The following is a 24037-nucleotide window of genomic DNA, read 5'->3' on the forward strand; positions in this document are numbered from 1 at the left end:
CCATCAAACTTATAGACTGGTCTCCAATCGCTACTTTCTCCAACATCAACTCATCCTGGGAATTCTTTCAAAGAAACTTGCTCTCCCTCATGCACAGATTTATCCCCTCTCGTGTTCAGTTGTCTTACCCTTCCTCCCGCCCTTGGTTTACTGAAGCTTGTGGCAAGGCAGTTGTCCTGAAACAACTTGCCTTTGCCTCATGGAAAGCAAACCCAACTGAGGGCAATCTCAGTTCTTTCCACAAAGCTCGGAACAAGTGTGTATCTACCCTCAGGAGAGCCAGAAAACAACATCTTTCTCATCTCAAGTCTGAACTCTCAAACCTCTCTCCCTCCTCAAAATCCTGGTGGCATTTAATCAAATCTGTTTCTGGTGTATGTTCCCCCTCCATCCCCTCCCTTACCTCAAATGGCCTCACTGCTGATTCCACACGTGAAAAAGCTGAATGTCTAAACTCGGTGTTTGCAGATAAATCTTGTGTCATAAACCCATCACTATCTCTACCCACTTTACCCAGTCGCACCCAACTGTCCCTGGACTCTGTATCCTTTTTCTCCTGACAAGGTGGAGAGCTTGCTTTCAAACCTCGAGTCAGATTCTGCAACCGGTCCAGATGGCATCAGCACACGTGTCCTCAAAGCCTGCTTTTCTGCTCTTGCTCACCCTCTCTCTGTTCTATTCACCCTCTCAGTTGCCCAAGGTCATCTGCCATCTGCTTGGAAATCTGCTAACATCACTGCCCTGCATAAACAAGGTGCAAAAACAGATCCCTGTAACTACAGACCAATCAGCCTTCTCCCAATGATCAGCAAGGTTATGGAATCCATCATCGCTTCAGACATGAAATCCTTCCTCTTTTCCAATGGCTTGATTTCCAATCATCAATTTGGTTTCAGACAAGGTCACTTTGCCCTGGATATGCTGCTTCTGCTCTCCCAACAACGGATGGAAGTCCTCAATGCCAGACAGGAAATCCGAGCCATATCCCTGGACATATCACGTGCTTTTGACACAGTCTGGCACCCTGCGCTACTCACCAAACTCTCTTCCCATGGTATTCAAGGCCATCTCCACTCATGGCTCGCAGACTTCCTCTCCTGTCGCAGTCAACGTGTGGCCCTAAATGGAGTTCTTTCATCCCCTATTCCTGTCCAGGCTGGAGTTCCTCAAGGTAGCGATCTGGGCCCTGTTCTTTTTCTGGTTTTCTTCAATGACCTCTCGGACTCTATGGAAAATCCTCTCTTTCACTTTGCCGACGACTCCACCCTCTGCCGAACCATCTGTCATCCCTCAGCCCGGCAAGCAGCAGCTTCTTCGCTCACTGCAGATCTGGATAAAATCACAAACTGGTCCAACACGTTGAACATGTCTTTCAATCCAGACAAATCTCACACTCTCACTATGTCTCTTCGATAGGACCGTTTAGAACCCCCCCCCCCCATCCACTTTCTCAACAATCCTCTGGAAGAAGTCTTTTCTTTCAAGCTTCTGGGTCTCACTATCTGCCATGACCTTTCCTGGGAAAGTCACATTTCCAACCTCGCCTCCAAAGCCAGTCGCCGACTGGGAATCCTCCGTCGTGCAAAGTCCTTCCTTGGCCCTCTTGAGCTCCTGACCACTTACAAAGCTTTTGTCCATAGCCTGATGGAGTACTGCTCTCCCCTCTGGGCTGGTGCTCCTGCCTCCCACCTTTCTCGGATTCACGCTGTCGAAACCAGGGCATTAAAGATCATCGGCATCTCCCACAATGAAGCTGAGTCTTTGGGCCTCTCACTCAATCACCGCAGGTTGGTCGGTGGTCTTTCTGTCTTCTACCGACTCCTCTCCAGCCTTGCCCCCCCTGCTCTCTCTGCGATTTGTCCCCACCACATTTCCACAGGGCGCTCAAGGTCCGCCAACAACCCCCTTCTGGTAAAACTACCAAAATCACGAATCACTGCTCATCTTCACTCTTTCATTCCTCTTTTTTCCCGCCTTTGGAATAAACTTCCTCACTCTATTCTTTCCCATTCTTCCCTCCAGGCCTTCAAAACAGCTGTTCACCACCACCTCTTATCACCCCCCATCCAAATCCTCGATCTTTTCTACCCCCGATAATCCACCTCAACTCCACCTTTTTCAAATTCCTGGCTTTCCTTCCTGAAAGTCCCTGTAATGTCCATCTTGTATACCCCATGTTCCCCGCCCCATTCCTCTTCCTTCCACAGACCTCCTAATGTCTCTGTTCCCCACTGTTTTGTCCTTCCCACTCCCACCCCTCTTGTCTCATGCCCCCCTTGCTGTGCATTGTGTGTTCACTCTCATACGAGCCTCGACAAGGTATACCAAAAAAAAAAAATGTTTCCTTTCAATTCATTGAGTGTGTGTTCATTCATTGAATGAATTTCAATTCATTCAATTCATTGAGGTCTGTTCCTGTAAATCAGTCTTTAAAATATCCCCACCGGAAGTAATCAGGAGGGTTGAGATCAGGAGATCTGCAAGGCCAATTCACATCTCCAAATCTAGACATCAGCTTTCCAGGAAAATGCTCTCGCAACAGTTACATGCACACATAGCCTTGCGGTGTGGCATGTAGCTCCATCTTGTTGTTTCACGGAAGCTTGTCACACATCTGTTTATTACTTTCCTTGATGGTGGATCACGAACTTGGAAATGGCTTCTGAATTATCTTTGTGCCAAAATCGGAGAATATCTCTGGAAGAAATACTGCTCAACCACAAACGCTGGTTGTTCACACATCCAATTTGGCTTCCTCGAGGATTAATTGTTTTTTTTAATTTTAATCTCCAGTTCGTCTGATACAACATGGAAAACCCCCCAAAAAACAATAAGTACCATCCATTATCATCGAATTATTCCACCCTGAAATCTGTCCAATCTTTTTTTCCACACCCATGTAATTCCCCCTGGTCTTGATGCTTCTTTTTCCTCTTTCATCTCTTTACTTTTTTCTTCCCATTTTCTCATTCTTCTTTCTCTCCGAGCTTTCTGTATATTCTCCTTTCCTCTTTCTGGTTTTTACACTTAGAAATTGTCATTACATCTGAGAATTACATCATATTTTATTTGAAATCATCGGAGTTATTGGGAAGGACATTTTTGTTTCCCTGTTGACTTCAATCTCAATTTGTAAGCTGAGATATTTAGGTCTTCATTCTGTCATTGCACCTTTTTCTGAAGCTTCATCGCTGGAACATGCCTCCTTGCATTGGTCTTCTAAATTAATAGCAATCTCAATTTTTATTCTTAAATGGCGATCTTGAGGCTGATGTTGAGTTAAACTTTTGCACATTCAAGTGACTGTTCGTGCACTGCACCTTTTCGGTGGTGTTCCATGGTATTATTGTCTGTGGTCCAGATCTCGCTCCCCTGTGAGTCATTCACCTGAAATTAGCAGAAGCGTTAAGCCCAGCTGCCCATGGCTTTGACCTTTTGCTTTGGACCCAGGCAGCACAGCTTGCTTCGCTTTATCTTGATCGAGCCAGCCGTTCATGTTTTGTCGTGATGCACTTTCCTTCCAATTATAGGGAAGCAAACAGGTCTTGTCAAATGCTATTTTAAATCCACTATCACGCCTGGCAATAGTTTGTAACTTTACATTTTTATGCATCATAACAATTTAAATACAAATTAATTAAGCTTTTTCATTCATGATTAATTCTCACAGTGGGTCCTTTTTTTGTAGACATAGTCGAGGCTCATGGAAGAGCTCGTTCGAGTACACTGAATGCATCAGGACACAACAGGACAAAAGGAACAGCAGAGAGAGGGGGGAAACACCAACAGCAGAGTTGAAGGCCAAGATAGAGGGAGACTTGGACAACCAATGGGTGTGGAGAGGAATGGGAGGCAGGAGAGGATGCATGGAATGGACAAGATGGATACAGAGGAAACTCTCAGGATGGAAAACTAGAAATTTGGAAGGACGAGGTATTGCGGTGGGGGTTAATGAGGGTAGAAAAGATAATGGGTTTGGATTGGGGATGATCTGAGATGGAGGTGAACAGCTGTCTTGAAACCCGAGAGGGAAGAATGCAATTGAAGAGAATGTGGAAGTTGGTTCTGCAGGTGGGAAAAAAGAGAAATGAATGAGTGGAGATGAGCAGTGATCCTGAATTTAGGTAGTTTAACCAGAAGGGTGTTGGATCATGTGTGACCTGCAGAAACCTGGGGGCGGGGGTACAAAGCACGAAAAGAGCAGAGGGTGTAAGACCAAAAGGAGAAGGTAGCAGACAGAGAGACCACTGATCTGCCTGTGATGGCATCATGATAGACCCATGGACTCAGCTTCATTGCAGGAGATTTCAACAATATTTAAGGCCTAGGTTTCCATGAAATCAAGCTGAACAAGATGTGAGGCAGCAGAGCCATCCCAGAGGGGAGTGCAGTACTCCATCAAGCTGCAGATGAAGGCTTTGTTGGTGGGTAGAAGTTCAAGTGTACCAAGGAAGGACTTTGTATGATGGAGGATGCCCAGTCAGAGGTTGGCTTTGGAGGCTAACTTTGAAATATTGTTTGCCGAATAAATATCATGGCTGATCATGAGACCCAGGAGTTTGAATGACTGAACTTCCTCAAGAGGATTGTTGAGAAAGTAGACAAGAGGGTTTGGCAGATGGTCCTTTCGGAGAGAGAGAGAGAGAGAGAGAGAGAGAGAGAGAGAGAGAGAGAGAGAGAGAGAGAGAGAGAGAGAGAGAGAGAAGAGAGAAGAGAGAAGAGAGAAGAGAGAAGAGAGAAGAGAGAAGAGAGAAGACAGAAGAGAGAAGAGAGAAGAGAGAAGAGAGAAGAGAGAAGAGAGAGGAGAGAAGAGAGAAGAGAGAAGAGAGAGGGAAGGAGGGAGGGGGAGAGAGAGAGAGAGAGAGAGAGAGAGAGAGAGAGAGAGAGAGAGATGGAGATGGAGATGGAGATGGAGATGGAGATGGAGATGGAGATGGAGATGGAGATGGAGATGGAGAGATGTCAGGATCGAAAGACATATTCCAAGTGTTTGACCAGTTTGAGTTTTTTTTTTGAGGTCTAAAGAGAGGGAAGAAGCTGCAACCTCCCTGACTGAAAGATGAGGGATGCCATGGCAGAGGGTGGAGTTCTCAGCAAAGAGATAAAGAGGATTTTCTGGAGAGTCAGTGAGATCATTTATGAAGATCAGAAATAGGGCTGGGCCCAGAACACTTCCTTGGGGCACTCCACCCTTGACAGGGATAGGAGATGAAAGGATTCCGTTGAGTGCCACACGTTGGCTACGAGAGCAGAGGAAGTCAAAGAAGAGTATATATCTCTGCCTTTACAATATATCTATGCATAAGTGACTCGACAAACTCTTGGAATTTAATTTAGATATTGAGGAGCAATATACCAATTAGTGTACACAAATGCTTCAATGTTTGTGCACATACCTATAATCATGAGTGCATTGTCTCTCAAATTTCACACCCCATTTACTTATTCAGTGTATTTCATTGTAAGTATTTTTTTTTCATTTTTGTTTCACATTATTTAATACTAAAAGTTTGAACTTTTACTTGCACAACATTCAGGATAGGTAGGTTCAGGCGGCATACTGTATTCATAAACTACACGAAAATTAGGAGCCAATGGCCAAATCAATGCAGTTTTTATAGGGTTTGAATCTGGGGTCACGGCGTTAATCCTGAGGCATGGCCAACACCAAACAGGCTGACATCAACAATATGGATTTGATCACAACGTGCTTGTTGATTTGTAAACCCATGTTATGTGATCACATATTTCAAGTCAATGTATCTGCATAAGCCGAATGGGTGCAAAATGTGCATTCTTTGACATTTGAACCCTGCTTAATTTGTGCATTTTTTGATTTTCATATCATGAAAAATCCCAGGTCGATTCACAAAGACTAGCACTCTCTTACAGGCAAAAAAGTTGATAGGCTCTATTTTAAATAAGCTTCAATCTGGACTTGCTCATTCTAACCTCTGCTACCTTTCCCCTCCCCGAGCCACACCAGATCACAAGTGTTCCTCAATCAAACCTCAACTGAAAACCCACTGGCATTTATTCTCCTGATTGTGTTATCATCTTCCAATCTTTCTTATCTCATCCCCACTTCAATCTTTCAAACATGCTGCCTATTATTACTCACGCTGTACCCGTAGGTTGACCGCATGATTATTTTAATGGTCCTGTCTTTGTTTGTTTGTTTGTCTGTTTGTCGGCAGAATTACTGGACAACGAAGACAACTTGAATTGCCAAATTTGGCACTGGGCTTCATGTTGTGAATGTTTCAGATGAGTTCAACATTTACATCACGAGGAAAAATATAAAATATTAATTAGTACAGGACTATATTCATTCAGACTGCGGCCAGATGACAATCTAGGTTAGTGCCCTCTAGGGCAGTATTACACATTTTTAGCATCTTTTCCTCCTCGTAGATGTGGGGATGTCCAACTTCACAACCTACCTTCCCCAACACCCTTTGGTCCATGGTTAAACTTGCTGCCCTTTGTCGTTTATCTCCTCCATGTGCCTAGCTGGACCCTTGTTTAAAACATGGCCACATGATCAAATTTTGCTCCTTTGGTAATCCATTATATAGATTATACAAAGGACTAACTTGTCTGAAGTCGATATAAATAATATTAAAGTATTTTCTAATGTTAAAATGACCCAAATAAGTGTCAAATTTACTGTATCATATCAAATATTACCTTGTGCCATGTTAATATGTGTGTTTCATATTCATGCACCTGGAGACATGTCTCACACAGGCATGGCCAAATTAGGAAAAATCAGATTTTCTTTTCAGGCATAACAATGTGAAACTGGTTAGAGACTGTACACTGAAGGAAAATGCTCAACATCTGCCCATTGCCTAAAAACAACATTTTGGTTTTTAACAATGCCAAAATGAATGGAAAACTGGTTTTACAGCACCTTTCAATATCAACGTATGCCCCCGCACCATCACACCTCAGTTCACTGATCGTAATGCTGGAAGTGCACCATGATAGACAGCTCTGGATTTTATACATTCCAGGAGTTTATTGAAGGACGGTAAAATCCAAACAAATTTGCAACTGGTAAAACCCATCTGAAAACCACTTTTTTTTTGAATTGTCCTCTTGACTGAGATTATTGATCAGCATCCTGTGGACTTTTTATGGATATATATATATATATATATATATATATATATATATATATATATATATATATATATATATATATATATATATATATATAAAAATCCTTCAATGGAGAAATTATATCCATCATAATTCACTTACGAGAAGTTCCCTCACAAGAAATATACTGAGACTTATTTCGTAGTAGTATATATATATATATATATATATATATATATATATATATATATATATATATATATATATATATATATATATATATATATATATATATATATATATATATATATATATATATATACGTACTAATAAATGTCAGTATGTGTCAGTCAGTCAGTCTGGCAGTATGTGGGCGTCTTCTCCATCACTCCAAAACCATGAAACCTCGCAGCCTGAAACTTTGCATGCTTACTTGGGGAACTCCACGGAAGTGCGTGAATGAAAATTAGGTGTTTGGGTTAATTTGAACACCCATTTTAAAGATAATTAATGGCCTTATTTAATTATCCTTTATCAATGCGTCATCCTTTGTCAGCCCCTGAGTCAGTCCTCTGTCTGCTTGCTGGGGTTTTAATTCACAATTTTGTTTGGCCTGCTCAACAATGCCTTTACTTGAAACAGGCCACAATATATATTTTTTGTACACTTTTGAGACTCGTGTAAGAGCTAACACAGCGAACGTACAACAAGGGGAGCAGGAGACAAGAGGGGTGGGAGAGGGAAGGACAAAACAGTGGGGAACAGAGACATGAGATCTATAGAAGGGAGAGGGACCAATGGGGTAGGTACACTGGGTAAACAATATGGACACTATAGGGACTTTCAGGAAGGAAAGCAGGAAATATGAAGGACGTGGGTTTGGGGTGTATTTGCGGGGGTAGAAAAGAATGTGGTTTTGCATGGGGGAAAGATAAAAGAAGGTGGTGGACAGCTCTTTTGAAGACCTGGAGGGAAGAGTGGGATTGAAGAGTGTGTGGGCGTTTGTTCCAAAGGTGGGAAAATGAGGAATGAAAGAGTGAAGGTGAGCAGTGATTCTTGATTTTGGTCGTTTTACTAGAAGGGGGTTGTTGGCGGTGGACCTTGAGCGCCCTGCAGAAATATGCGGGTGGGCAGGGGGACATATCTCAGATGAAATGTGGCTTTCCCAGGAAAGATCATGGTAGATCATGAGACCCAGAAGCTTGAATGAAAGGACTTCTTCAAGACGATTGTTGAGAAAGTAGATGGGGTTGGGGGGGGGGGTTCCAGATGTTCCTTTCAGCGAGACATCGTGAGGGTGTAAGATTTGTAAGGATTGAAAGACATGTTCCACGTGTCGGACCAGCTTGTGATTTTATCCAGATCTGCAGAGAGTGAAGAGGCCCCTGCTTGCCTATCTGAGGGATGACAGATGGTACAACAGAGGGTGGAGTCATCACCAAAGAGGATTTTCCAGAGAGTCGGAGAGATCTTTGATGAAAATCAGAAAAAAGAACAGGGCCCAGAACGCTGCCTTGAGGAACTCCAGCCTGGACAGGAAGAGGGGATGAGAGAACTCCATCAAGGGCCACACGTTGGCTGTGACAGGAGAGGAAGTCTGTGAGCCTTTCTGTCTTCTACTGTCTCCTCTCTGGCCTTGCCCCCCACCACCACCCCCCCCACACCCCTTTGCTCTATCTGTAATCTTTCCCCACGATATTTCCTCAGGGTGCTCAAAATCCACCAAAAAACCCCTTCTGGTGAAACTGTCAAAATCAAGAATCACAGCTCACCTTCATTCTTTCATTCATTTTTTTCCTGCTTGTGGAACAAACTCCCACACTGTCTTCAATCCCACTGCTCCCTCCAGGTCTTCAAAACAGCTGTTCACCACCATCTTTTATCTTCCCCCATACAAAATGTTGATCTTTACTACCCCCTAATATTCTACCCCAACCCCACCTCCTTCAAATTCCCTGTTTTCCTTCCTGAAAGTCCTTGTAGGACCATTTTGTTTACCACATGTACCCCGCCCCATCCCTCTTCCCTCCATAGATATCCTATTGTCTTTGCTCCCCAACTATTATGTGCTTCCCTCTTTCGCTCCTCTTGTCTCCTGCCTTGTTATATGTTTCTTTGTATTAGCTCTTACATGAGCCTTGACTTGTTACACAAAAAAAAAATAGACAACGTAAATCGGCGACTTATGTATGCATAAAGAAGAAGGTAATTGGGTGTATGGTCACTTGTTTGTCCAATTAGGATGCTCATGGTCACCTACCTGTGAATTGCAATTCCACGATGTTTCCTCGTATCTCGTGGGATTGTGAGTTTGAGAGCCGACCTGATCGGCTATGACCTGTCAGAGCCTTGCTGTTGCTGTTTCGATTGTGGGTTCCGTGTTCGTTGGGGAAGGTGGAAAAAGAGGGGTGGTATCGAGTTGTAGTGGGTTGGTGTTGAGGAGTTGTGGTGGTGGGTGGGGGCGGGGGGGGGGGTGGAAGAGTTGATGACCTAGGAATTTTGAGGGTGGGTGGGAGGACAAAATTTTGTGGACAGCTTTGTGGATTTTGTCCCTAAGCCTAAAATCATCTTCCTATAATCCATGACAAGTTCACCCAATCAAATTTTTTTAATGACATGTTAAACTCATTTTACTCTTCGTTTCTCGAACCGCCAGGTGCATCCAACAACTCAAGACATTTCTTATTGAAACTTCCAATTCTGAGCTCTTTCAACAAGTGCAACAACAAAAGGCTTCCTTTTTCTTTCTTTTTTTTTTCCTATTGTGGTATTTTTAACCATGAGCTTCTGCTAGTTTCTTCATATTAGTTTTTACCTGCAACTTCAGTCGGTTGTAAATACCATAAGTGTCACAACAATGCAAAGAAGTTCCTTTTTGTTCTCAATGTTGGCTCTGAATAAACTTTATCTGTTCATAGTATTAATGATTCAATGCCTCCTTACCCTTGCGTTAAAGTTACTCTCAGCCTGTGTGAGCATATAATTCTCACCAGTTCAATTGTGCGAGTTTGCATGTGTTTGTAATATCCTGTTTTTAGGACCTTCCCTTTTTTTAACTTTACTGTGTTGCTTAATTCCCAAATCTGCGGTGCAATAAGATGAATATTTTCTGTGCATCACAAAGCCACATGCTATATTTCCGCACTACGATGGTGAGACAAGTGTAGCAGTATGGTGATATGGGCAGTGGTAAATACAGGTGGCATGGTATTGAAGGTCAATCAAAGGCAGAGCGTGGGCGTAGTGTGTTTTCCAGACATTGACAGTACCATGTATGGTCGTGTTTTGGTATTTCAAAAAGCAGTGTGGTAGTTATTTTCCAGGACAGAAGAAAAAAAAACAAACCCCTGCGTGTTTTGGGCGCTTGTAGAAAGTGATGCCGTACAGTTAAATTCCTCGGGAAGTAGAGTCGGTGATTCGACAGAGATTACAAATATCCTTCTCAATAGGTGAGAGGTAAGAACGTGTTTTATTTCATTGTTAACTTCATCGATGGCAACATACTTTTTTATGGAAAAGACCTTTGAAACTAATGTTGAACCGCTGCTGGGCGTAATAATTTAAAATATGCATAAGGCAAGTGCAAACGATGTACCTGGTCGGTCGTGGTGAAAGGTCACGCTGGAAGCCTGCCATGCGGGATTGTAACGACTGTGTCATCTCACTTTGTGAGATCTCTGAGCTCTTTATCCTTCATCCTTGACCAGCCGCCATAACAATGGAGTCTTTCTTGAAAAGACGCACTTTGGTGTGGCACAAAAATGCATCTGGATCACAAAGGCGGCCATCGAGGCTACAGCAGCATCGCCGCGGCTCGACACAGGCTCGTCCTCATCGTGCTGCCAGCAGAACTCTCCTTCCGCGCTTCATCAGGAGGCGATTTTGTGGTGCTGCTCTTCGCAGATGCTCTAGTTCGGTACCCAAATGGGCCATCCCTTACTACTTCGCAGGTGGAGAGAGACGGAGAAGCCTCTTGGTGTCAAGAAAAGAAAACTGTATGAACAGTGATGATGATGATGATGATCATGATGATGATGATGATGAGGATGATGATGAAGATGGGGATGACATTAATAGTGATGATGGGCAAGTTACTGAAGATTTAGAAGACTCCATCGGGAATGAGCAGCAGGTACAAAATGAACGATGTCATTCACCTGACAGCACCGATGAAGAAGCAGAGGATTGGGTAGAAGAATATCTTAGAAAAAGGTAATTTTTGCATTATACCTCAAAGTATTTTCTCATTTTATTAAAGTGTACAAATTCCATCGAAATTATTCAAGCATACATTCGATATCACTTCAGCATACATCAACATTACAAAAGTCAAAATGAACCATTCTTGTTCTGCTGACCAGGATAGAGCAAATGCTGGTCCATTCGGAATATGATAAGCATTGCTTTGAGATTTTTTCACATGACAGAACTTTTGGTCAAGATATTCCTGTTTCAACAAAAATCAAGTGTATGAAATATATATAATATACAGTACATACTAGCGGAGTGTCCTTACACGTTGTGTAAGCATACGAATCATGCTTCCCCATTGTCTCAGGTCGCTCACCTGCATTTGATTTTTAATGTATTTATTTTCATTTATTTTTTTTCATTTCCTCTGCCACCGAAGGCGAAGGAGGTTATGTTTTCACCCCTTTCTGTCTGTATGTCTGTTGGCTGGTTGCTAGACTACTGTTATTCTCAGGTTTTCCGTCTGTCTGTTTGTATGTAATGGACAGTTCTGGAGGCCAGAGGAGTCAACTGATTTTGATGAAACTTGACTGGTAGTTTCATACCAGGATCGAGTTGCATGCTTTTGAGCACCGTTGCTATGGACGCCACCGTTGGATAGCAACGGGACTTGCCGAAAAAAAAATCCGAAAAATATTTTTATATTTTTTTTTTTCGAAAATCAAAAATCGGCTTCCGCGCTTTTATGCGCACTATAATCAACCCCTCTTGGTCAAAAATTTCAGTCTGATCCGCCAAAAACTGTATGACTAGTATGCAATTATATAGCGACCTCCCATGTCGCGTTCCGGCTTGTTTGTCTGTTTGTCTGTTTGTCTCTTTGTCTGTTTGTGTGCAGGATATCTCAAAAAGTTTTCGACAGACCCAGACGAAATTTTGTGGACAGTTTCGGTGTGTGATGATGATGAACTGATTAGATGTTGGTGAAGATCCCGATCTGTATCTGGCTAATAGAATTTTTTCAGTGATTTTTCACCATTGAGAAATGGGGCTAAACTAAGATATAACGCGATATCTCAAAAAGTTTTGGATATTTTCGGATTAAACTTCGTGGACAGGTTTAGTGTGTGAATACGACCAACTACTTCGATTTTGGTGAAGATCTGAATCCGGATCTGGACACGAAATTAATTGAAATTTTAAAGTGATTCTTCACCATCGAGAGGTAGGGCCAAAAATGACATATAGCATGATATTTCAAACATCTATTGGGCCTGATATGTTCTTGTGGATCAGGCATTAAATGGCGGAGGTATGCACCCCACTGAGTGACTTCTCGTTTATTTATATTTTCATTTACGGATGCTTTCCGACGGTTCTGTGATTTTTCCTGATATGAACCGTGTCTCCCCATTGTCTCGGGTCGCTCACGTGCATTTGATTTTTCATTCATTTATTTCGATTTTTTTCCCATTTATTTATATTTTCATTTACTGATACTTTCCGACAATTCTGTGATTTTTTAGCCGCGTCGCCTTGCGAACGCTGGCTCTAAGAGAGCTCCGCGTTGTTGTTCTTCTTCTTCTTCTTGTTCTTCTTCTTCTTCTGGTGAAGACAAAACTTTTATGACGCGGCTCTTGGACACATTTGTCTTCTGTGTACCAGCTTCAATGTCCATTGGCACGAGAATTTTTCAGCTTTCTGCATCACCCGGAAGGTTCCAAACTTTACTATTAGGCAGTGAGTCAGGCAGTGGTTAGAAAGAGCTTTATACATTATATATAAATAAATATATTTTGTGTAAGATTGGGGTGGTTGGGATTACACATTTTTAAAGAAGATGAAGGTGCTTCCGACCAAAAGTAAAAAACTCGATCAACTCCTAATTTTAGCAAAAAAGCGAGAGCAGCTCCCATCTCAGGCAACCTTTTGCTGGCGTACAAACATGGTAGACCACCAACTGGGCCAACTTGGCCGGGTATTCCCCAGCGTTAACTTCACAACCAAAACTGAAAAAAGAAAGCAAATTGGCCTTTTTGGATGTGGAGGTTCACCGTAAGCCTGATGCTTCCCTAAAGACTTCAATTTACAGGAAACCAACCCACACCAGTAGATTACTGGACTTTACCTCCTGCAACCCAATCTCCTATAAACGCATTGTAGCATGGATCTTCGCAGCTTGGGCATCGACGCTGCCATTTTCCAAAACCGAGGCAATTAAAGAAATCAGATTAGTTTGAGGAGTCCTTCTCAAAAATGGGCACAACAAGGGGATACTCCCGAGCTTGGAAGAACCAAAAAGGACAGAACGGAAGGAGTCAGACACACTTGGGCACTGTGTACTGCCATACTCCCCAGGCCTTTCTGAAAGCATTGGCTGGATAGCCCACAAGCCTCTCTCTATGCACCATCCGTAATGTCATCTCAAAACTAAACTAAAGGAATCATAAAGCAATTAGGCTGGGAAAGGTGACCCAGTCAGCCATAGCACTTCATTGCCTGCAATCTGGCCATAAATTTGACTTTGATGAGACCCGTGTCCTCGACACGACATCCAGCAAACGACAGGTTGATTTTGGAAGCGCGGCACGTAAAGAGCTGGGAGAGTGGCCGAACTGGGGAGAATGTGGACATACCGACACAAAACACACCTCTGATGCAAATTGCTAAAACAGGATAGCGCAAATGGCTGGATAAGATGAGCAACAAAGAACGCCCAATCCCAAACACCACATCTACACGTGCTCAACACCCAATGAGAACCCCAACACAGCACAACCAACACCTCAGCATGCCCAATCGGGATATGAAACCAGCCATGTTCGTGCCCCAGAAACTCCAAAAACTACAACAAGCGCACATGCATGCTCAAACAAACACACATACAACACCAGATCATGTGTAAGTAAAAACAAAAAAAACAGCAGAGCACCTCTTCAATGTTGTTATTTGTTGTTATATATTCAATGTCAAGCACCAGCACGTGACCGGAAATGAGCGGTCGTATCGAAATAAAAACCGGACACGTGCCGAGGCAATTGTGCCTGATGGAGCCGGCTGTGAAGCTGGCAAAACGTTGCCTGAGATCGGGTCGAACACAATTGCTGGTGAATCGTCGCCTGAGACCGGGTCTGCTCTTGCTTTTTTGCTCAAATTAGTGGGTCGATCTAGTTTTCTACTTTTGGTTGGAAGTTCCTATTTCTTCTTAAAAAAAAAAGTATATACATATAAATATATTTATATATATTCTGATGTACCATACTCTGTTACAGAGCATCAGTGTTGCCGAAGCAGTTTCTTGGCAAGAATTATACTGTGTGGTTTGCCCTTGCTTTCCCATCAGTAGTTTATGAAGGAACTTGTTCATGTTGTCGGTGACAGCTTGCCGACTGTTTGCAAAGGACACTGTGGGATAGTTTAACGTCTATCCGAGGGACGGCACACACATTGTTTAATCATTCTGCCTATGTTAGGGATGACAGTTTATCGCTGTGTCAGGATTCAAACATATGCTAGATGTGTTAGAGGCAAGTGCACATACCTCAAGACCATCATGTCAGCCAATGTATATGTAGGGTCAAATATGTGCATATGTGTATAGTGATTGAAATCATATACAGTATGTGTACTGTATATGTGGGTAGTACATACATACATGTTGTTCACAGCGTTGTGAGTTTGTGTTTCACTTAAGTGTTTCAACCGGAATCTGGTGACAAAGCCGATTTAATAGCAAATGCTAGGTCAGCAGAAGAAAATATTTTCTTTTCCTTGTAGTCTTTCCGTTTCCCAAAAGTAAATCTCATTTGGCAGCGAGCTTAAACATCATCATAGAGTTTGATCGTACTCCACACGTCGGGATGGCATGGGAAAACAATGGCCGCCTTTCTCGTTTTTCAAAAGAACCAAGTCTTAAGGAACAGTGGATTAAGCAACAGGATCGATTGTAAAAGTAGATTTTAGTTTTTCTGCATGCGACAAAAAACGGGCGAAATGTTGCATTAAGTTTAGATTTTAAAATAAAAGCAACACTGTATAAATATATCTTGTGACACCTTTCCATGAAAATGATCATCATAGGGCCAAAGATGCAACAAAGATCCATGATGATGATGATGATGATGATGATGATGATGATGAAAAAGAAGAACTAAAAATTTCCCTTTTAATTACCTTGATATCTTTCTGCCTGCTAATTTTATTCAGTCAAAACAAATTTAAAACTGGAAGGACATACGGAAGAGTGCATACCTCTGCAACACAATGCCTGATCCACGACAACACATCGAGCCCAATACATTTTTTAAATATCATGTTTTCCAGCACTGTGTCGTTTTTGGCGAGCACTCTCAATGGTGAAGATTCACTTTTTTTTTTCTTCTTTTTTTTTGTATACCTTGTCGAGGCTCGTGTGAGAGCTAATACATTACACACAGCAAGGGGGGCATGAGACAGGAGGGACGGGAGTGGGAAGGACAAAACAGTGGGGAACAGAGACGTTAGGAGATCTGTGGAAGGGAGAGAGATGGGACAGGGAACATGGGGAAAACAAGATGGACATTCAGGGATTTTCAGGAATGAAAGCAAGGAATTTGAAGGAGGTGGGTTTGGAGTGGATTAACGGGGGTAGAAAAGATCGAGGATTTGGATTGGGGATGATAAGAGGTGGTGGTGAACAGCTGTTCTGAAGGCCTGGAGGGAAGATCGGGATTGAACAGAGTGAGGGAGTTTATTCCAAAGGTGGGAAAAAAGAGGAATGAAAGAGTGAAGGTGAGCAGTGATTCGTTTTTTTGGTAGTTTTACCAGAAGGGGGTTGTTGGCGGACCTTGAGCACCCTGAGGAAATATGGTGGGGACAAATCGCAGAGAGAGAGCAAGGGGAGGGGGGCGAGGCTGGAGAGGAGACGGTAAAAGACAGAAAGACCACCGAGCTGCCTGCGGTGAAAGTGAGAGGCGCAAAGACAGCCTCATCATGGGAGATGCCAATGATCCAAATTGCCTTGGTTTCAAAAGCTGAGAAAGGTGGGAGGCAGGAGCAGAAGACGAGATGGGAGAGCAGTAATCCCTCAGGCTGCGGAAGAAAGCTTTGTATGTGGTCAGGAGCTCAGGTGGGCCAAGGAAGGACTTTGCATGACGGAGGATTCTCAGTCGGTGACTGGCTTTGGAGGCCAAGTTGGAAATGTGGCTTTCCCAGGAAAGATCATGGCAGATAGTGAGATCCAGAAGCTTGAAATTAACAAAGAAAGAAAGGACTTCTTCCAGAGGATTGTAGAGAAAGTAGTTGGGGTTGGGGGGTGGGCAGGGGGGTCGAATGTTCCTTTCGGAGAGACATCGTGAGAGTGTGAGATTTGTCCGGATTGAAAGACATGTTCCATATGTTGGACCAGTTTGTGATTTTATTCAGATCTGAAGTGAGCAAAGAAGCTGCTGATGCCAGTCAGAAGGATGACAGATGGTACGCCAGAGGGTGGAGTGATCAGCAAAGAGACAAAGAGGATTTTCCAGAGAGTCGGAGAGATCATTGATGAAAACCAAAAAATGAACAGGGCCCAGAACTCCACCTTGAGGAACTCCAGTGTAGACAGGAAGAGGGGATGAGAGAACTACATTTAGGGCCGAACGTTGACTGTGACAGGAGAAGAAGTCTGCGAGCCATGAGTGGTGATGGCCTTGGATACCATAGGAAGAAAGTTTGGTGATGAGGGAAGGATGCCAGACCGTGTCAAAAGCATGCAATATGTCTGGGGTATGGCTCTTTCATGTCCGTCATTGCAGACCTCCATCCATTGTTGGGAGAGCAGAAGCAGCATATCCCCGGTAGAGTGACCTGGTCTAAAACCAAATTGATGATCGGAAATCAGGCCATTGGAGAAGAAGACGGATTTAATGTCTGAAGCGATGACGGATTCCATAACCTTGCTGATGATTTGGAGAAGGCTGATTGGTCTGTTTTTCCACGTTTTTTGCGCAAGGCAGTGATGTTTGCTGATTTCCAAGCAGATGGAAGATGACCTTGTGCAAATGAGGGGGTGAATAGAACAGAGAGAGGGTGAGCAAGAGCAGAGGAGCAGGTTTTTAGAAAATGTGGGCTGATGCCGTCTGGACCGGTTGCAGAATCTGAGTTGAGGTTTGACAGCAAGCTCTCCACCTTATCAGGAGAAAAGGACACAGAGTCCAGGGACAGTTGGGTGCGACTGGGTAAGGTGGGTAGAGAAAGTGATGGGTTTGGGGCACAAGACTTCGATGCAAACACTGAGGTTAGGCATTCCCATGCGGTATCAGTAGGGTGGCCATTTGAGGTAATGGAGGGGATGGAGGGGGAACATACCTCAGAAGCAGATTTGATTCAACACCACCAGGATTTGGAGGAGGGAGAGAGGTTTGAGAGTTCAGATTTGAGCTTAGAAAGATGTTGTTTTCTGGCTCTTGTGGGTACAATTTCAAGCCACAAGAAACTATAATTCAATACAAGCTGTTTAGTGAAGAAAAGAAAAGACACTCCTGTGCACAAAAGCAAGGCCTCAACTCTCAACGATGTTGTGGGCCAAAGATTTAAGATTCCATGGAATATTGAGTGTATACATCTATTGATACATACATATACAGTTTTACCACGGTATCAGAGGGAACTTTGTGGACTTCAAATTTGCTACATAGAAGGTTTATGGTTTGTTTTGGAGTGTGTTTACAGCCTCAGGAAGGGGTGTAGGGGAGTGGGGGGGGGGGAGAAGATAGGAGAGAGTCATGTTTTGCCCTGCTGACTAAGATGGTCACCAGATAGATAAAGTTTTACAAGGTTGTTTACGACGACATAACATTAAATAAATGTGTGTATTCTGCTCTCTACTAGCTTTCTCAGAATGTAGATTTATTAAATTATTTCTAAAAGTACTAAACTAAGTTAATCTTGAATTTTTACGCTCTTATAAATTGCATTTTTCATAATTACAAATTCAATTAATTACTCAGTTTTCACTCTCTCTTGAGGATAGACACACACTTGTTCTGAGCTTTATGGAAGGAACTGAGATTACCCTCAGTTGGGTTTGCTTTCCATGAGGCAAAGGCAAGTTGTTTCAGGACAACTGCCTCACCACAAGCTTCAGTGAACCAAGGGTGGGAGGAAGGGGAGGACAACTGACGATGAGAGGAGATAAATCTGTGCATGAGGGGGAGCAAGTTTCTTTGAAAGAATTCCCAGGATGAGTTGACGTTAGAGAAAGTAGTGATAGGAGACCAGCCTATAAGTTTGATGGCTGCTCAGAGACCCTGCCAGTCGGCTTGAGTGAAATGCCAGACTCGACGGTGGTGAGGTGGTTCTCTGATAATAGCCAGAGAGATGTCCACTTTGACAAGCACGTGGTAGGAATAACCGATTGGAGCAGAGGAAAAACAGCAGATATTTTCAGGGAAATTTGTCAAAATCAGATCCAGAAGAGATGGAGTACCATTGATTGAGATTGAGATTGAGTGAGGAATAGAGTCTTTGATGAAGAGAGAAACTCCTCCACCAGGATGAGGCTCAGGTCTGTCATACCGGAGGAGGGAGTAACCAGGGAGAGATACTTGGGAGTCAGACACGTCTTGGGGGAGGAGAGTTTCTGTTCGGTAGATTATGTCTGGTTTGTCAGTTGCAACCTGTATGGAAAGATCTTTAAGGCTTGAGTGAAGGCTCCAGATATTTAAGGTCCACACTGTTAATGAAGAGGAAGGGGAGGAGGCTTTGGGTGCAGAGGATGGGATGGAAGGGGAAGGGTTGGACAAGGGAGGAGGGGTGGAGTTAAGAAGAGTTGTTGAAAGAGTGTGGGGTATTGCAGAATAGCTTGGAGAGGGGCTGGATGAGGAGGAGAAAAGTCTCTGTGGTGCTGGGGGAGAGGGGGTACAAGAGAGGGGGCAGAAGGCAGTTGAGGATTTGAGGAGGAGGAATGATGAGATGGAGGTGAGAGGGCAGGGGAAGGATGCAGCTTTGTGGATGTGAGGGGGGGCAACTTTGAGAAGGATGAGTGATGGGGGTGAATGGTGGGAGAAGGGTGAGTTGGGAGAGTTGAGGGAGAAAGGTGAGGGAAGCTTGGTCGGAAAAGAGTGTGATGGTTGCTTTGAGAGGGAGGGGGAGGGGTGAGGGGGGTGAGTTTGCACTGAAGTTGGAAAAAATGAATTGTTGATGGAAAGTGAACATTCATAGCAAACCGTTTTTTTTTCAAATTTTTAGGTTAGAGATGCGATTACAGACATTTATTGATGGATGCAATAACGGCAAATTCAGAGAATCCAGAGAAGAAACGCTGTGACAGTTGGATTTTTTAGGCGAGGTATGAATGAAAGGTCAAATTGAGAGCAGTCTGTTTAAATAGGAGGAGAGTTGTACATTCTGATGCAGTAATGAGAACCACACATGTGAAAGAGGAAGATGAAGCATTATAAGATATCATTTTAAAAATTATTATTATTATTATTCTTGCAGTATTATTGTTTGAGAGAGTTTTCATCAGATTCGATAATGGGAGGTTGTAGAAAAAATTGTGAGGTGAATGGTGAATTTGGTTCAGTAAACACATTTGGTGGAAACAGATCACGTGGTTACAGGAGAAGTACGTGCCTATGGGAGGTGTATAGTCAAAACTGAATTTTTTTATTTTCAATAAGGATTGCTTTACATTCGGAAAAGGGAAGGTTGAAGTGAAATCGTGGAGGTGTATGGTGAATTTGGAATGGTAAACGCTGAGTGAAGCTGATAGATCGATGAAAATTATCAGGGAGAGTCGAGAGACACGTGGTTACAGGAGGTGTATGGATAGAATGCTTCAAGGGAGATTATTCATTTGTAATGTATTTTTGAAGAATAGGTAATATTCGGGAATGGAGGGTTGAAGGAAGAAATCTTGAAGGTAATGGTGAGAGTGAGTCAGTTCAAGTGGAATAATGATGGTGAGCCAGCAGGCTGAGGACGAGAAAGAAGAAGAAGAAGCATCTGGCTCGTGGATATGCAGGGAGAAAGGTAGTTTTTTTGTTTTGTTTTTTTTGTTTTGAATTTAAGACAAGAAACAGAATGTTGAGTTGGGAGGAATGGGGGTCGTTGGGAAAGTGGGGAAATAGGAATTGAAGGTAATAGGGAGAGAACACAAATAAAAACGATCGTACACCTTGAGGGGAAGGATGGGTAGGCCTCAAGGAACCCGATAAGACAAGGTCGACGAAAACTCACAAAATAGCACAATTTTTGAAACAAAACCGAACTCGGAACACACAGAAACATTCAGGTCAGAAAATTAAGTTAAACAAAAAATTAACAGTTCAAATGGGACAAATAATGACCGGAAACTTAGCTTTGAGAAAGCTGGCAGAGAGCCCTGAGAGAAACCTGCAGTTGCTGCAAACCCGAACCAGAATTCACTTTAAAATTAAATAATTCTCCTATTCGGATCATGAATTCGATCTTCACCAAAATTGAATCAGTTCTTCCATATGACACACTCAACGTGTCCACCAAGTTTTGTCTCAATCCATCCACACCTTTTTGAGATATCATGCTATATATCATTTTTGGCCCAATCTCTCAATGGAGAAGAATCACTTTAAAAATTCTAGATGTCGGATCTGAATCCAGACCTTCACCAAAATCTAACCAGTTCATCCTTGTCACACACCCAACGTGTCCACTAAGTTTCATCCGAATCCGTGCACAACATTTTGGGATATCCTGCACACAGACTGACAAACAGACAAGCAAGAATCGGGCAGAGCATGATACTTGCACAATCCACCTTCCTTTCCAAAGGTTGCCATGGATACATTAAATTGTTCATTTAATTAAGATTAAAATTGACAATCTTAATCAAAGCTCAGGTCAATTGGTTGAAAATTGATTATTTTTCAGATTGGAATTGATGATTTTATAAGTGACCTTGAGTTGATCTTTGACCTTTTGACATCAAAAATAGTTTGTTTCCAAGTTTAGTGATGCACTCTGCAATTGCTGCTTAATTCTCAGGTTGACCAGATGAAAATTGATGATTTTTCAGATGAAATTTCATAATTTTAGAAGTTTGACCTTGAGTTGACCTTTGACCTTTTGACCGCCGAAATAATTGCTTTCCCAATTTAGTAATGATCTTTGCAAATCCTGCTCAACTTCCAAGTTAATAGGATATAAATTGATGATTTTTCAGTTGAAAACATGATTTTAGAAGTTTCACTTTGAGTTGACCTTTGACCTTTTGATCTCAAATATACTTGGTTTCCTAATTCATTGATGCAATATGCAAATCCTGTTCAAATTTCAAGTCAATCGGATGAAAAATGCTTGTTTAAAAAATTTGACCTCAAGATGACCATTGACCTTTGACCTCAAAATCAATAGGCTTCTCAGTTGAGACTACCTATACAACTTGGTAATGCTTCAAGACGATCAGTTCAGAATTGTGGCCTGCAGGCGATAATTAGACAGACAGACAAAAACAAAATCGATGAACTAATATTCTCCAAAAATCTTCGATTTTGCAAGTAAACAAACAGGCAGAGAGGGCTGAATACATAACATGCTTCCATCTTCGGTGGTGGAGTTAATCAGTGCGAAAAGTTGATGACCCAGACATTGTGCACTCACCCTCTTATTCCATGTCCTACTATTAAGCCAGGGTAATTCCCGCTCTACATTGGAAAAAAAACTATATATACTGTAAATATATATATATATATATATATATATATATATATATATATATATATATATATATATATATATATATATATATATATATATATATATATATATTGTGTGTATTTTTGATGTTAAGTATTTTATGAGACATTCACTGACCTCAATGGATGATGGAACATTTAAATGATATCACAAATTTCAACAATTCCTTCAGCAGAGCCTACCCTTTGCCTCTGCTATCCCACATCAAAAATTATCATGCCATTTCCAATTTTCCTCGAGTCTCCTTGTTCTCCAAAGCAGCTTCTCACTACCTTTTGTTTACCGACACTGATGGAAGACTATTTCAATCCCAGGATATCAAAAATACACCACTCAACTCTATCATGGAACACACTCATCCAAATAAAACCAATACAATTACCCTCTGATCTGTCACCAATCCCACTAACTTCAACGGATTCGTTGGACATGAATTGAACCTCCTCCTTCGAACTGAAACCAAACTTGAATTGAACCTTCTCCATGCTGAAGCACTATCGATTATAATACCTTGTTTCAAATCATATAACCAAATGCTTTAATATACCAATAATTACAACTTATCTCTTTGCCATGAGGAGCAGTGAATCTACCAACCACCACCTAAAAATCTTAAAAGGGAAACCAGTTTCCTCATTTGTTCACACTTGATTGTGAATTTTAAAGGTCATTGTTTTCTTCAGGAAAACTGTCCGTAATTATTTGGCAAGATTCCTTGTCAAATTCTGAATTATCATCTCTCAATTATGTTCGAAGTGTAATGGGAACCGACCCATTGTATTCCTTTCTCAAGAAAATTATTTGGCAGCATTTGCTGTGTTATGAAAATAAATATATTTAAAAGACAATTTTTGGATAACTGGAAGAAAGGTAACTGAGATTGAAATTTCAGCAACTATTTTGTGAGTGCAGCATTTACCATTGTACATCATTGTACAATGGTACATTTACCATTGTACATCAGATAAATACAGCAGTGTTAGACTCATATGCTACATTGGAGAAGTGAAGAAATGCTAATTTTTATTTTGTATGATGCCTACAGTGTATCTGGCTCCGATACAAGGCAAGATGTCTGTACTGCCCTATATGGATGACACCCAGTAATTTGGGCTTTCTCCAATTATGTTGACTCGTCATAACATGTTGATTAACTTGTTTTGATGAAGCATACTATACAATCATCTTTTGTTCTGTTTCCTTAATTGATGACTTATTCATTTGTCTATTTTTTAAATTTTGCATATGTGGGCAGACTCTGCCGTAAAGAGTATATATGTAAAATGTATATATATATATATATATATATATATATATATATATATATATATATATATATATATATATATACATATATATATATATATATATATATATATATATATATATATTACAGTGCAAGAATTCACACCAATATTCAGCAAGTATTCACACCAATTGACTTTTTTTCACATTTTGTTGTGTTACAGCTTTAATTTAAAATGGATTAAATTCAAAAATTTTGTCATCGATCCACACAAAATACCCCAAAATGACAAAGTGAAAACATGTTTTTAGAAATTTGTTCAGATTAATTAAAAATGAAAAGCTGAAATGTTAGGCATCAATAAATATTCAACCCCTTTGCTATGACGAGCCAAATTTAGCTCAGGTGCATCCAATTTTCTTTGGTGTCCACCTGTGGCCAATTCAAATGATTGGACATGATTTAGAAAGGAACACGCCTTTCTATGTAAGGTCCCACAGTTCACATTGCATCTCAGGGCAGAAACTCCATCATGAAGTCAAAGGAACTGTCATTCGAACTCCGAAATAGAATTGTGAGGAGGCATAGATCTGGGGAAGGGTATAAAACTATTTCTGGAGTGTTGAAAGTTCCCAACAGCACAGTGAGCTCCATCATTAGGAAATTGAAAGAATATGGAAATACCCACTCTTCCTCGAGCTGGCCATCTGAACAAACTGAGCAACTGGGCAACAAGAACCTTGGTCAGGTAGGTGAATCAGTACCCAATGACCACTGTAACAACTACAGAGTTCC

The 24037-nt window shown here is 41.8% G+C and overlaps 1 protein-coding gene across 6 annotated transcripts in view; it reads left to right on the forward strand.

Annotated features, from left to right (window-relative positions):
- DGKZ (diacylglycerol kinase zeta) overlaps positions 1–24037 on the forward strand; it is a 746996-nt gene that overhangs the window by 239377 nt on the left and 483582 nt on the right. The window contains exons 1-2 of one of the 6 annotated variants that reach the window (XM_085884236.1): positions 10366–10563; positions 10815–11319. The exons of 3 other annotated variants lie outside the window; for them this stretch is intronic. In XM_085884236.1, coding sequence (XP_085740362.1) covers positions 10826–11319 — 494 coding nt within the window. In that variant the 5' untranslated portion in view covers positions 10366–10563; positions 10815–10825. Of the gene's footprint in view, positions 1–10365; positions 10564–10814; positions 11320–24037 lie in introns of those variants that run through there. 2 more of the 6 variants (XM_085884237.1, XM_085884238.1) reach the window with 2 other exon arrangements.

The sequence above is a fragment of the Eptatretus burgeri genome, chromosome 6, assembly GCF_056783735.1.
Source record: "Eptatretus burgeri isolate ZD-2024b chromosome 6, Ebu_testis_v1, whole genome shotgun sequence".
Taxonomy (NCBI): Eukaryota; Metazoa; Chordata; class Myxini; order Myxiniformes; family Myxinidae; genus Eptatretus; species Eptatretus burgeri.